Here is a 13,654-nt window from a genome sequence, read left to right as displayed (position 1 = left end):
TAATTGGTTCTTCTAATCTAACCACTGGCTGAGGTTCGCTAGTACTACCATGTTCATAATCAATTTCCCCATGATGATACCAAATTTTGTAACTTCGTGTAAACTCACTCAAATATAGATGAGTCCAAACATCCTACTCTTTAATAACCTTTCTATTTTTACAATTAGAGCAAGGACATCTTAACATACATGTTTTTGCTTCCGGTTGTCGGTGAACTAACCCCATGAATTCGGTTATACCTCGTTGGTATTCTTCCGTAAGCAATCTCGTGTTCGGATCCAAATGAGGTCGATCGATCCAATAACGAAAATAATTTGAAGAAGACATGTTTTTTATGAATCAAATTCGTGTGTAAAGAGAGTAAGAGAGAGGATGAAGATATGGAGTGAATGAAGACAAAGAGGGGTGCTTGTATTTATAGTTGAAATCCTGCCGACAGACCGAGGAAATTCCGACGGAATTCCGACGCCAACGGCTAGTTCGTCGGAATTTCCTCTGAATTTTTAAAATCCCCCAACGGCTCTCCAACAGCTATAATATATCCTCGGAATTCATCGGTTTTTTCCGAGGAATATATTTATCCTCGGTATTCCATAAGAATATTCCGACGGATTGATATTTCCTCGGAATTCCGTTGGTATATTCCGAAGAAATTCTGAGGAAACCAAAACTTGTGTTTCGTCGGAATATCCTCGGAAATTTCTCGGGATATTCCGAGGATTTCATTTTCCGTCGGAATGTCCGTCAGAATACCGTTGTTTTCTTGTAGTGGACTACAAACTCGGTACATTGGCCGACATTCGCGACAGAGATCGAGGCGTTTCAGAGATTAAATGAGGATTTCGAGAATGTGAATCCATCTCATATTTCTCGAAGTATGAATAGTCGGGGGAACGCGTTAGAAAAAGAAACAAGGACAAAAGGTTATACTTTTTCCTATATAGATCAGACCCGACCAGACGGAAGTGCTCATCGAAAAATCAGTTCGTCTGTCGACCACTTGATTTAAATTAGATGGCAGCTGCAAAAAAAAAACGATACTTTTGGTGGTAAAAAAAAGTTTCAGTGACTTGATTATTTCACTTTTAGATGACTATATTTATGCTATTTTGGGGGTTTTCTATTTTACATTTGTGACTATTTTAAACTAAATTTGTTTTCTTTGGTAGTGTTTTAATGTATTTCTCATCTTTATATATCAATTAAGATTTTCGTTTAATGTGAAAATTTAATATTTTATTGAATCCTTGTCTCTGACAAAAATGAAATAAAATCCTTGTCATGTAATAATTATCATAAGATTTTCATCTTTAAGTATTTGTACTACTATCCATGTGCCACCAAAATAATGAGATTTAGTCATCAATGAAACCCTAATTAACCCCCCCCCCCCCCCCCCCCCCCCCCCCCAATAACTGCAGTGTAACTCGTAAAAATCTCATCAATATGTATCCCAATTGAGATCCCAGAAAAAAAATTGTCAGTAATTTGCTACCCAGCTAAGAGAAACGTCATTATCTCGAAATCTACCACCATTGAAAGAAGGATCTCGTAAACCGACCGGTTTACAAATCTAATCTTTCCCTGAAAACGAAGGGCGGCTGGCCAAGTGTATTTATGAGTAGACCCCTCCTCATCTGCCTCCTCATCACAATCACAAACTTAACAGAAAATAAATTGATTTTTTTTTTGCAGGTTTTGAGGAGAATCTGTGTCAGACACAGAGCACAGTGTCAAGTAATTTAACCCTTTTTAGATTAAAATTAAAATTAATAATCTCTCTCTTTTATATATAAATTTAACAAACTTTATACTCTCTGGCAATTACAGTTGCGATCGTCTTCGTCTTCTTCCTCCTCCAGATACATCGATCGATCATCAATTCCCCTCTTTCGATTCTTTCTTCTAACGAATCACCAACGAATCGAATATGGGTTCGTCACTTCTCTCTGTTTTTTCCGATTTCGATTTGATGATTGATTGATTGATTGATTGATCCAGTTATGGCTCTGATGATTAGTTTCCGTATCTGGGTTTGTTCAATTTTAGGTCTTTTCATTATGGGTTTGTTAAATTTTAGGTCTTTCTATCATGGGTTGGTTTATAATCGTGTTCTAGGTTTAGTCTCTGTTTCGTTTCAGAATGTTAGGGTATGATCGAATCTGATGGTTTTGATTGTTGTTTCAGATGTCTGCTTGAGCTATTCATACCATATGGATGATGAGATTGCTAAGTTTATCAGAAGAGTGAATCCTCCAAGGGTTGTGATCGATAACGAAGTCTGCAAGAACGTTACCGTCATTAAGGTAACTTTGGAGTCTTCTCTGAGATTAGGTTTTGATTTTTAGTTTGATAAATACGTTTTGATTTGTGGGTTTATTAGGTGGATAGTGCGAATAAACATGGGATTCTTCTGGAAGTTGTTCAAGTCTTGACTGATCTTAACCTCACAATCAAGAAAGCTTACATCTCCTCTGATGGTGGCTGGTTCATGGATGTCTTCAACGTTACTGACCAAGATGGGAACAAAGTTACTGATGAAATCGTTCTTGGATACATCCGTAAAGTAAGTAGAAAGCCATCATCAACCTCTTCTTCTACATTTAATGATATGGTTTATTAACTGCTTTTCTTGTGTGCAGTCTCTTGGCCCTGATGACTCTTCTTGCTACAGCCCTAGATCAACCATTGGTGTTAAACAATCGGTCGATTTCACTGTCATTGAGCTAACCGGAACCGACAGACCCGGTTTGTTGTCTGAGCTATGCGCTGTGCTAACGGACCTTCAATGCAATGTGGTCAACGCTGAGATCTGGACGCATAGAGCAAAAGCAGCGGCGGTTTTACAAGTGACTGACGAGGAAACCTGCTCTGCGGTCACTGATCTGGAGAGGTTGTCCCAGATTAGGAAACTTCTTGGTTACGTGCTTACAGGTGGAAGCAGGAGCAGAAGGTCCTGTGAACCTAAGACCACGGTTTCTTCTTCTCTTGATGAGACTTACGCGGATCGTAAGCTTCATCAGCTGATGTTTGCTGATAGAGATTATGATGAGTGGGAGAATAATGTTGGTGATGATGAGGATAAGAGTGGGAGAGTAGTTCCAGATGTGGATGTTTCCAACTTGCATGATTTGGATTACTCTGTTGTGATGATCAGATGTAAAGATAGACCAAAGCTTCTCTTTGATACTGTCTTCACTTTGACGGATATGAAGTATGGGGTTTCACATGCCAGCATTGATGCTCAAGGCCCTGAAGCTTATCAGGAATATTACATAAGACATACAGATGGATCTCCTGTCAAGTCTGAGGCAGAGAGACAGAGAGTGATCAAATGTCTTAAAGCAGCTATTCAAAGAAGAGTCTCTGAGGTAAACATTGTTGTCATTTCTTTAAACAATGTTGTGTGTGTTGTGGCTTAACGTTTGGTTCAATGTTTATAGGGCTTGAAGCTTGAGCTTTGCACTTCAGATAGAGTAGGGTTACTCTCTGATGTGACTCGGATTTTCCGTGAGAACAGTCTCACAGTTACGAGAGCAGAAGTGAAAACAAAAGGAGGGAAAGCTCTCAACACATTCTATGTGAAGGATGCTTCTGGTTATAAAGTTGATGCTAAGACCATAGATGCGATTAGGGAGGTCATTGGTCAGACAATACTTCAAGTGAAAGGTGGAAACACAGAGGTGAAACCGAGTTCTCAAGAATCACAAACCAGGTTTCTCTTTGGTGTTTTCAAGTCGAGATCTTTCGTCAATTTCGGGTTGATCAGGTCTTGAAGTTCTTGAAAGAAGTGTTTCTTTTATCTGTAAATGGCAGTTGGTAGTAGTGGTGGTACACACTGTGAATATGTAGATGAAGAAGCTCGTTTAGGACATCAATGTTTAGGGCTTTTTAGTATATTCTTGTGTAGAATCTCTGGTTTTACATTTGGGGATGTATATATAAAAATTGGATTTTATTGATTGTTGTGTTCGATTATTTTCCATAACTGCTGGTTTTAGTAAATCTTATAAGATTTGCTTTGACTAGTAGCTCTTGAAACATCTTATTCAAAAGGCGTTAGTAAATAATTCTCCCTCTGTTACACAACATATGATATTTTAGATTTATGCATAACTATTAAAAAGTTATATTATGTATTTTTTGCCTAGAATATCACTAAAATATAGATTAACAATTATTTTAACTAATTATAAAATAGACTACAAAATATTATCGATTACACAGCTTTGAATAAATTTAAAGTTGCAGTGAAAAATGAAAATATCTTCCAAAACATTCAAAACCCTAAATATCATAGATTACAGAAAACGGAGATTAGCAGCAAATCTCGATGGCATATATTATAATACAAAATTCTATGGTGGATGGTTAAATTTACCACACTCTTTGTAGCCAATCAAAATCTCATGAAGGAGTAGTTAAAAAAGGCAATGAAAATAAAAAAATAAATAGCTAAAAAGAAAAACAACATTGACATTAATTAATGCCGTCTAAAAACCTAAACTCAAAAAACAAATATTCTAAATCCGAAACACTAAACCATAAATCTCAATCCTAAAATCTTAACCCTAAATCTTAAATCTTAAACCTTAAACCCAAACACTAAACAATAAACCTTAAATCCTAAAATCTAAACCCCAAACCCAAAACTCTTAACCATAAACTCTAAAATCTAAACCCTAAATCCTAAACCCTAAACCCTAAACTCTAAACCCAAAACTTCAAATCCTAAACCCTAAACCCAAACTTATAAACCGTAAACCCATCTGCTAGTTAATAAGATTAAGGTTTACGGTTTAGATGTTTGGGTTTAGGGTTTGGGTTTAAGATTTAAAGTTTGGAGTTTAGGGTTTATGATTTAGGGTTTAGGTTTAAGATTTAAAGTTTTGGGTTTAGGGTTTAGGGTTTAGATTTTAGGATTTAGGGTTTATGGTTTAGAGTTTTGGGTTTAGGCTTTAGGGTTTAGATTTTAGGATTTAGGGTTTATTGTGTAGAGTTTTGGGTTTAGGCTTTACGGTTTAGATTTTAGGATTTAGGGTTTATTACGTAGAGTTTGAGTTTAAGGTTTAAGATTTAGAGTTTAGATTTTAGGATTGGGGTTTATGGTTTAAAGTTTTGGATTTAGGGTTTATGGTTTTAGAGTTTAGGTTTTTAGAATTTAAAATTTTATAGACAGCGCTAATTAATATCGGTGTTGTTTTTTTCAGCTATTTAATTTTTTATTTTTATTACTTTTTTAAACTATTCTTACATGACATTTTGGTCGGTTACGAAAAGTGTGGTGAATTTAACTATTTAGTATGGGGGTGAACCTAAGAGCAGCCGCATTAATGAACCCCCGGTTGGGGTTCATCATGTGAATTTTTTATTATTTTTTTTTCATTTTTCGTTTGATTTTTTTAAAAAAAAAAAAAATTGACTAATAGCGGGCCGCCATGTAGCGTGGGACCCTGTTGAATAGTAACGACCCGGATTCATGCAGAATGAACGTTGCAAGACAGAGTCGTGACTGTAGCATATTTTAATAAAAAAAATTTTCAAGAAACGTGTGAACCCCCTTTATGAACTCCTAATGATGGTGCCCTAAGTAGCGTTCAAGTGCTAGACTTTTGGGAAAAAGTTCAAAACCAAAATTGTGTCATGACCCTTGTCGATTGGTGCGCCACAGCTTTGACTATGACTTTTATCCACGTGTCACTCGTTGTACCCATAACATTTTAACGATTTTATGAAAAATAAATGAGAAAAACTTTGCACCTCATCTACCTATATATATTTTAAACATATATGATAATATACCATCGATACCAAAAAGGGACACCAAATCTGAAAGGGCTCTACAAATCTGAGCCGGACTTGAAGAAAGCTAGAGAAATAGAAAACAACAAAACCAATCAAACGACAGACTAGAATTAGTAAGAAACCAAAGAGACCAGAAGTATTACTTAGACCATTTCTAATGTATTTTGTTATATTCTCTTCTAAAATAAAAGATTTCTATAACAAAGATAAAATTTGCTTTAATGTATTATCATATGATAGCAATCTTCAAAATATAGAGTAAAAAAAATAGAAATTACTACTTTTTCTTCTATATTTAAGGAAAGAAATAACAATTTCTATTTTAGAACATCTTTAATGTATACCTCTATAATTTCTTCTAAAATAGAGATCTCTAGGCCTGGGCGTTCGGGTACCCGTTGGCATTCGGATCGGATTTTTCGGATTTTCGGATTTTTGGATTTTCGGGTTTACGCTTCTAGGTCCCATACTAAAATTTTATTAGTAGGGGTCAGGTTCGGATAATAACACTTCGGATTCGGTTCAAAATTGTATTGCACCATAAAACCCATAAAGTAATCATATATCGTACGGATTCGGGTTATATCGGTTCGGTTCGGATATAACCAAAGTAAAAAACAAAATTTTTGAAGTAAAACATAAAGAAAAACATCTAAATTAAATAAAAATTAATCTATCACATATAAAATTGATAAAATAACAATAAAATGTTAAATCAAGCATGAAAACAAACATCATTTGTAAACAATATGTATTGCCTTATAGAGAGTAGACTTTTTATTTCAATGAGCAAATTATAAAATATTTATTTATAACTAATTGTGTACTTAAAGAATTTATTAGAATTTTAATATTTATTATTATATATAATATTACCACAAATATTGAATTTAATAATTAGAATACTTATATATATTTCAAAATATTTATATTGACTATTAATTTCGGATTTTTCGGGTTACCCGTTCGGGTTCGGTTAATAACACTTCGGGTTCGGATATTTTTTGTACCACCCTACAAGACCCGTTCGGGTATTTTTACGTTTCGGGTCGGATAACGGGTCGGATAACGGGTCGGGTTTTTTGGTTCGGGTTCGGTTCGGATTTCGGGTTCCAGATTTTATGTCCAGACATAGAGATTTCTATTATAGAGGTAATAATGCTCCAATATATGCATGTATAATATAATTCCTCTATTTTAGAGGAAAATATAGAGAAAAGTTACTTTTTGCCTCTATATTTAGAGGTAAAAATAACATATCTCTATATTTTTCCCTATAAATAGAGGAACTATATTATAGAGGCATACATTGGAGCATTTTCACTTTGATAATAGAGTTTCTCTATTTTAGGAAAAAATATAGAGATACAAATAGATGTGGATTGGAATAGCTATGAGTTGGAGTGAAATTGACTCTAACTACTATAATAGAAGCAAAAATAGCAATGGGTTGGAAGGATCAAACATAAAAAGAAACAAATGTGCCAATGTCCCAATATTGATACATCATACATCTATGTCAATTAGGATCTTGGAAAAGTGGAAAAGTAGGATTTTGGTCCATTTTCTAGTAAATAGTCAAATGATGTAATAGTATAAATCATATTTTCACCTGTTAAAATTTTATGTGGTTTCCTTAATTATATTCACTATGAATAGAATCTCTTATATATAAAAAAGAAGCATTGCAATTAATGCATTCACACCAATATTGACACGTGTCGTTTAGAGAGACACTCTCACATATATCTTTCTTATTTTCCATCTTTTGGAGCATCTTGGCGTTTTTTTGTGTGATTTTCTTAACGAGTTTTTGATTATAAACTAGCCTGAAGATTGAAACACTTTCTAAATAGTTTGTAATCTTCTTCACACCTTCGAGGTTTCAATATATCTCATCAGACATTAGGTTATGACAATTTTTATAGACAAAAAGGATTATAAATTGCAAACTGAGATGAAAAGAAATGTGTTTTAAGACAAAATAGAGAAATCCAACACACCCGTCAGTCTACTGAACATAGAAGTCTCCTCTTCCTTCTTCGCATGGCCTACACGACGATCCATCTAGGTTATTCTCGGCGAGGTTCTTGAGATGGGGACTTTAGTCATGGACAAGCGTCACGCAAACTGAGATGAAAAGAACTGTGTTTCTCGACCGAACCTGTGAGAAATCCAACACATCCGTTAGTCCATTGTTGAAGTCTTGAAGAGGAGAAGAGAACCTGTAAGTTTTTATTCATTAGATCGACTTTGTGAGGCGACTTCTTTTGCATCTTTGTGCGTAGCTGTTGATTATTACTGTCAAAAAGAGAACTCTTCTCCCATTGTTTCGTCAAGCTTAGAATTATCGTTATTACAAACTACTGCAGCTCACGAACTCTTCTCCCCTTTCTTTCGTCAAGCTCACGAAAACATATGATAACATTTTTACATTGCCAATGATAATAATTTTACGTTTGCATGGCTGGCTAGCACACTCTTACCTACCATACATTCTTTTAAGCATACTATTTATTCTTTATTATCACGTACAAATTAATGGAGGCCGTGCATGCGAAGGCAAAAAGGGTCGAAGTCTTATGAGATCATGGAGATTCTGCAACAGAGTTGATAATCGGTACAGAATCTATAAGATAAACACACAGCTTTCAAGCTAAACTAGAAGAGTCTCTTTTTTTTCTTTTGTTGTGCAGTTTGTTGTAGATGAATGGCTACGAGAGACACGTAAAAACAAAAACAAAAAGTTATATTCATACGCGACTGTTATTAGTTCCAAGTTGGAACTTCTGATTGTGGGTTTACCGAATCGAACCGGTCGGTTCCGAGTTGGAACGTCTATTGAAATCAACGAAGATAAACCATACTTCAGTTCGGTTATTTCAAGTTTACTATATGACGGTTGCCTATTTTGCTAATATGCGTGATTGAGTTAATTATGAATAGGGGATTTGCATATATTTCAAAACTTAGTTTATGGCAATAGATTTAAATCGTATTATCAGTTTTATCGTTATGCGTCTTAATAAACTCTTTTTATCTATAAGACTTCTTCTACAATATTCTTCATCGTCAACTTCCAGCACTTTTGTAAATTCTTCAAACCAAAATAAATAAGACTTTTATATTTCAACGGAGTAAAATACAATAAAATCCAACATACAATCAAACCGATGTCCACATTTAACAGATTTTATGTCTTTTTATCTTATAAATACCAAAAATAATAATCTCATCCCGCGCAAGGCGCGGATTATCACCTAGTATATCTGAGTAAAAGGTAGTTTACCTATCAAATTGTTCATATTTTTGTAAAGTAAGACATAAACACTTAATAGAAGTATAACTAGTCTATAAACCAAAAAGAAACAAAATTTTGGGTTACGGAACTCTCAAACTATTTATTAATGGAGTTAGGTAATTCATCTAACTAGGAGTAATAAATAAAAAAGACAAAACAATTTTTCATTGCAATAAATTCCATTTTTTGTATATTCATTTTTATTACTAGTACATAAAATATGTATGAACTAAGGAAATAACTAAACCATTCGAAGTCCCACGATGTCTCCTCGTCTCTCAAATATTAGTACTCAGTCAAGATTCTCCAAAATTTGCTTAGAAACTCGAAAATACGTGTTGGTGTATCTGTTCTATTTAATATTTATAATCATGAAAATATTAACTCTCAGTTCTTCTTTACCCTTACTATTCGTAGTCTAATTAATTATGAGCAAATTGGGTCAAAACCCATGGAAAAAGCTCAAATTAAGTGTTTACCAAGAACAGTAGAAGATGGGAAAAGTTCGCGAGAGAAATATACGATAGTGCTAAAGAAGTATATAGAAATTCCCACGCCTCTTAAGTTTTTTTTTTCTTTTAATCAATATACGATAGTGCTAAAGAAGTATATAAAAATTCCCATGCCTCTTAAGTTTTTTTTTTTTTTTTTTTGTTTTTTTGAACTTTCACGCCTCTTAAGTTGCACCTCTCTCAAAGAGTTTCTTGTTACAATTCCTCTATAATCATTACATTACAACTCAAAGATGTTTTGCAGTCTCCTCCTAGAGTATTGAACTTATCTTGTAAAATGTCGTAGTAAACCCAATTTTCGAACCCCAAGAAAAAAACATTAATATAGCACTCAACTATATAAATCCCATGAACGAACTCTGCTTTCATAAGGAAATTTAGAAGAGAAATTAAAACTACTAAAAGATAAAAGATGGGGTTTCTTGGTTTGGTTGGTACGACAATTGCCGTCTGTACCATTGTGAGTACAGCAGTATCTGCCGTTGGTGTTGTGGCTACCACCGTAGCCGTTGTCGCAACCGTCACTGCCGCTGCCCGAGCTGTCACGGACGTTGCCGTTGCTGCAGAAAAGAATAAGGAAAGGAAGGATTGCTGATCTCCAAACGAAATTGGGATTTGTATTCATGTCTCGAGTTAATTCTACATTTCTACCCTTTTTTTTTGTTCCCTTATAAAATTTTCTAAGTATTTCATTTCTTTTAATTTTATTAATAAACCCATGCTTAAATTTAGTTGTTGTTATATTGTGTTCATTCGTACTGCAGTAATTTTCTATTGTTAGTTTAATAACTTTTGCGGCGTCATATGCAAACTGTCATATGATCTCGTTATTTTTATTGACAAGTTAATAAACTAGTCGAACTATAAATCCCATTGCTCATGCCTTATTTATTGAGTATTTTTGCTAATTACTGTAAGTAGTCTGTTTATTTATTGAGTATTTTTGCTAATGACTGTAAGGCCATGATTAACGGTAGAAACCGATAGAAGTTACTAAAAAAAAAAAAAATACTAATATTATAATAATTTATTTAATTTTTATTTATTTTTAGAAGGTAAAACCAATAATTAACTGACACATATATATAAGTACCTTTCAGAACCGTTTCTTATCCTGGTTATTTAAGAACCTTTCTTCTTTCTCTTTCAAAACTTTTCATTATTTTTATTTTTTTTGTTTAGGAAATTTGTGCTAAGAAACTAACGATAAAGATGCTTTAAATAGTCTGTTTCTTTTACGAGAACTAAGTAGTTGTCTGTTGACACAAACCTTTTAAAAATGCTTATGACCGGTACGACGATTGATATATGATATAAGATTAACTGATGATTTGGTTAAAAGAAAAATAACAACAATTAAGACAGTATATACGTACGAGTTGACAGTTAAAATTAAACATTTTATAAACTGTTCAACCATATTTTTCTTATAGCTTACAGGTTGAAAGCGTCTTAGAGTTCAACTGTTCAACACAAGAACAAATATTAGTCTTTACATTCTTTTCTTTTTGTACAGAGCAGTCGTACTAGGCCAAGAGCTTTTTTGAATTGAATCAGTTTCTCTGATTTGTATTTAAAAGCTTACCTTAGGTTTCTTGAGCTGACAAAAGTTCGTCAACGGATGAACTTGTTCATGAGGCCTTGAGTTTCTCTCTGTTTTGTCTCATCTACAGCTATTTAACATAACAAAACATATAGTTGTTTTTTTTTTGAACGAGTAACAAAAACATATAGTTGCTAGAGATTCAGCAATATTAAGCGTGCCCGGCTTGAGTGGAGTATGACCCAAAATTATGAAGCGATTCAAAATACCTACTAAATATGAAACCAGGATAAAACAGACAAACAAAAAGAAAAACTAAAACACAATAGGACGGAATACAACCCAAAACAGAATCTTTAGGCCCAATTACCCTCGAAACCCCAAAGATCTGGTCTTGCTTCGATTGTTCATTGATGAAGGATCTAAATGGTTACCTTCTAATTGGAGGTTTAACTGCAACCTTTGCGTAAATATATATAATAAGTTATGTGTATTACCTTGCCCTATGGATGTTTTTGTGACATGGAAGAGAGTGATATTGTCTTCATCTTGAATACAATTTGTTAAGGCCCATTGACGAGCATTCTTTGAATGTGAAGTTGTGTACACAACAATCATAACTTTTCTCCCACTCTTAGCTATAACTATTCCTACCTTCCTCTGCGTTTTGACTCTTACTATGCTTCAAATCACTTTCTAGAACCAGAAGCACTTCCTTCATCTAATGATTTGCTCGAAGATGATCTTCCTTTGAATATGTCCTTATCTTATTCATCCAATACCCTGCTGGTTCCCCCATTTTGATATCCTTCTCTATCAGTGCTTTCTGCTCTGTTCTTTGAGTTTTTGGTTGTGTTTTAAATACTATTTTGTGTGTTTAGGTTTTGGTTGGAAATATTCTTGAAGGTGCTTCCCATGAAAATAAATAACAACCCCTTTCTGATATGTTCTTATAGTTTATATATGTCACAATCTTGATACAATTAATTAGTCGTTTTAATAATCCATCACAATCTTGATAAAAATGCAGAGCACTACTCGTTTCAGAATCCAGTTCTTGATGCATGTATTTGATTAAATGAATCATATTCTGCTCCTGAGAATGTTGTCATATAATCCAACAGAAATTTTCTATGATAATCTTCTATTACTGTAAAGTAGAGATTCACTCGCTTCTCATGATGACACGTCATCAAATAAGATAAAGGAGAGGCCGCCACGTGTCTTTATTCATTCACTTTCGTTTGTTATTTGACGGGCTTAAACGTTTTGTTATTCGACGGGACTTAACGTTTTATTAATATATGGGCTACAAATCATATTAGTTGGGTTTCACAGAAAAGACACAAAAGGTCACGACGTTTATACCTTCGTCTTCTTCGATTGTATCATCTGTAGATTCTCCGTTACGGCGGAAGACAGATGCATCCAATCGCTGCTTTTAACACAAACATCTCCCACTACTCACACGATTTGTGATTCAATGCATCCCTCATTACTTCCATTTTGTAATTTTCCCTATAAATAGGTAATCTCATTCCATCGAAGTTCATATCGATCATATAAACTTCTAAACTTTTAGAGTTAAGAATACTCACTGATTTGAAGTCTAGCCAGTGTACCTCAACCATCCAAGTTTGCCTGCTTAGGTTTGGAAGCGAAAAATGTTAAACGCGGCCGCGAGCTTATGGGGTAGACATGTTCACCGTCGACGCAGAGTTAATTCCGGCAAGAAAACTCATAATCATCAAACTATTTCTTGAAAAGCTTGAGTTTACGTATTTGGGAGATGATTTTTGTTTGGTTTGTTGATGGTTTTTGTTTGGTCCTTCTCCTTTTTAATCTCCTCTATGTACAGTTTCCCGAAAACTTTTTAGAATTTTTATTACAAGTGTCTTTCTTTAAATTTCATCTTTTATCTGAGAAAATGAATAAACTTTGTGAGATTTCACGTGATCTAAGTTAAAAAGTTTCTTGTCCTCAGTTTTGACTTTAGTCAACCCTTTGTGTGTGTGTGACTCTGCAGATACGAACATACTGAGCAGTGGTCTCTACGACCTTCACCTCTCGAGAATCATCATCATCGGCAACTCATAAGAGGGAAGGATAGATACTTGGAAAATCAAACGTTAAGAGCTTTATATTTCGTAAACTTTGCGGAGTTGCATCATGTTGGTTGCTTTAATAGTTCTTTCTTTTGTTTACTCATGACTGAAACATGATATCACACTATCTTGCAGAATTTGAGAAAGTTTATGTTTTTTGTGTGTTTGGAACTACCGGACACAGATGGGTGTATAATTTTATTTTCTTTATCTGTATTCATATGTACATATTTTCCAATGAAAAAATTGTGATAAGTAAAAACCAAAATTGCAACTGAAATATTATAATCTGTATGTGTTCTACAAGGCTTCACAGTATTTTCATAGATTTGTAGGCTGCTTTTATGGTCTATGGATCTTATTCTAACCTGAATCTTGCTTGATAAT

At 34.1% G+C, this 13,654-nt stretch overlaps 1 protein-coding gene, 1 long non-coding RNA gene and 1 pseudogene across 3 annotated transcripts; 2 read left to right on the top strand and 1 right to left on the bottom strand.

Annotated features, from left to right (window-relative positions):
- Window positions 1–1,599: 1,599 nt before the first annotated feature.
- LOC106357772 (ACT domain-containing protein ACR5-like) lies at window positions 1,600–3,979 on the top strand. 2 transcript variants are annotated; one of them, XM_013797466.3, is made up of 6 exons: window positions 1,600–1,738; window positions 1,832–1,935; window positions 2,189–2,307; window positions 2,385–2,567; window positions 2,644–3,372; window positions 3,445–3,979. In XM_013797466.3, the coding sequence occupies exons 2-6, from the start codon at window positions 1,932–1,934 to the stop codon at window positions 3,775–3,777; spliced, it is 1,368 nt and encodes a 455-aa protein (XP_013652920.1). In that variant the 5' UTR covers window positions 1,600–1,738; window positions 1,832–1,931; the 3' UTR covers window positions 3,778–3,979. The 2 variants fall into 2 exon arrangements, with proteins under 2 accessions (XP_013652920.1, XP_048602303.1); XM_048746346.1 differs by having other exon boundaries at window positions 1,604–1,737; window positions 1,824–1,919; window positions 2,184–2,307.
- A 5,897-nt stretch (window positions 3,980–9,876) lies between these two features.
- On the bottom strand, window positions 9,877–12,792 carry LOC125581257 (annotated as a pseudogene).
- On the top strand, window positions 12,552–13,118 carry LOC125581258. The gene is made up of 2 exons (XR_007318948.1): window positions 12,552–12,690; window positions 12,812–13,118. It is a non-coding gene; the product is annotated as an uncharacterized LOC125581258 (long non-coding RNA).
- Window positions 13,119–13,654: the final 536 nt, after the last annotated feature.

This window comes from Brassica napus, chromosome C2 (genome assembly GCF_020379485.1).
Source record: "Brassica napus cultivar Da-Ae chromosome C2, Da-Ae, whole genome shotgun sequence".
Taxonomy (NCBI): domain Eukaryota; kingdom Viridiplantae; phylum Streptophyta; class Magnoliopsida; order Brassicales; family Brassicaceae; genus Brassica; species Brassica napus.
The sequence above is the reverse complement of the archived record's forward strand: the minus strand, read 5'-3'. Positions and strand labels throughout refer to the sequence as shown.

Coding starts and splice junctions, on each gene's coding strand:
- LOC106357772 (XM_048746346.1), top strand. CDS start 1,619: ATGAGTAGACCCCTCCTCATCTGCCTCCTCATCACAATCACAAACTTA. Junction 1,920..2,183: donor CTTTCTTCTAACGAATCACC/AACGAATCGAAT, acceptor TTTGATTGTTGT/TTCAGATGTCTGCTTGAGCT. Junction 3,373..3,444: donor TTCAAAGAAGAGTCTCTGAG/GTAAACATTGTT, acceptor CAATGTTTATAG/GGCTTGAAGCTTGAGCTTTG.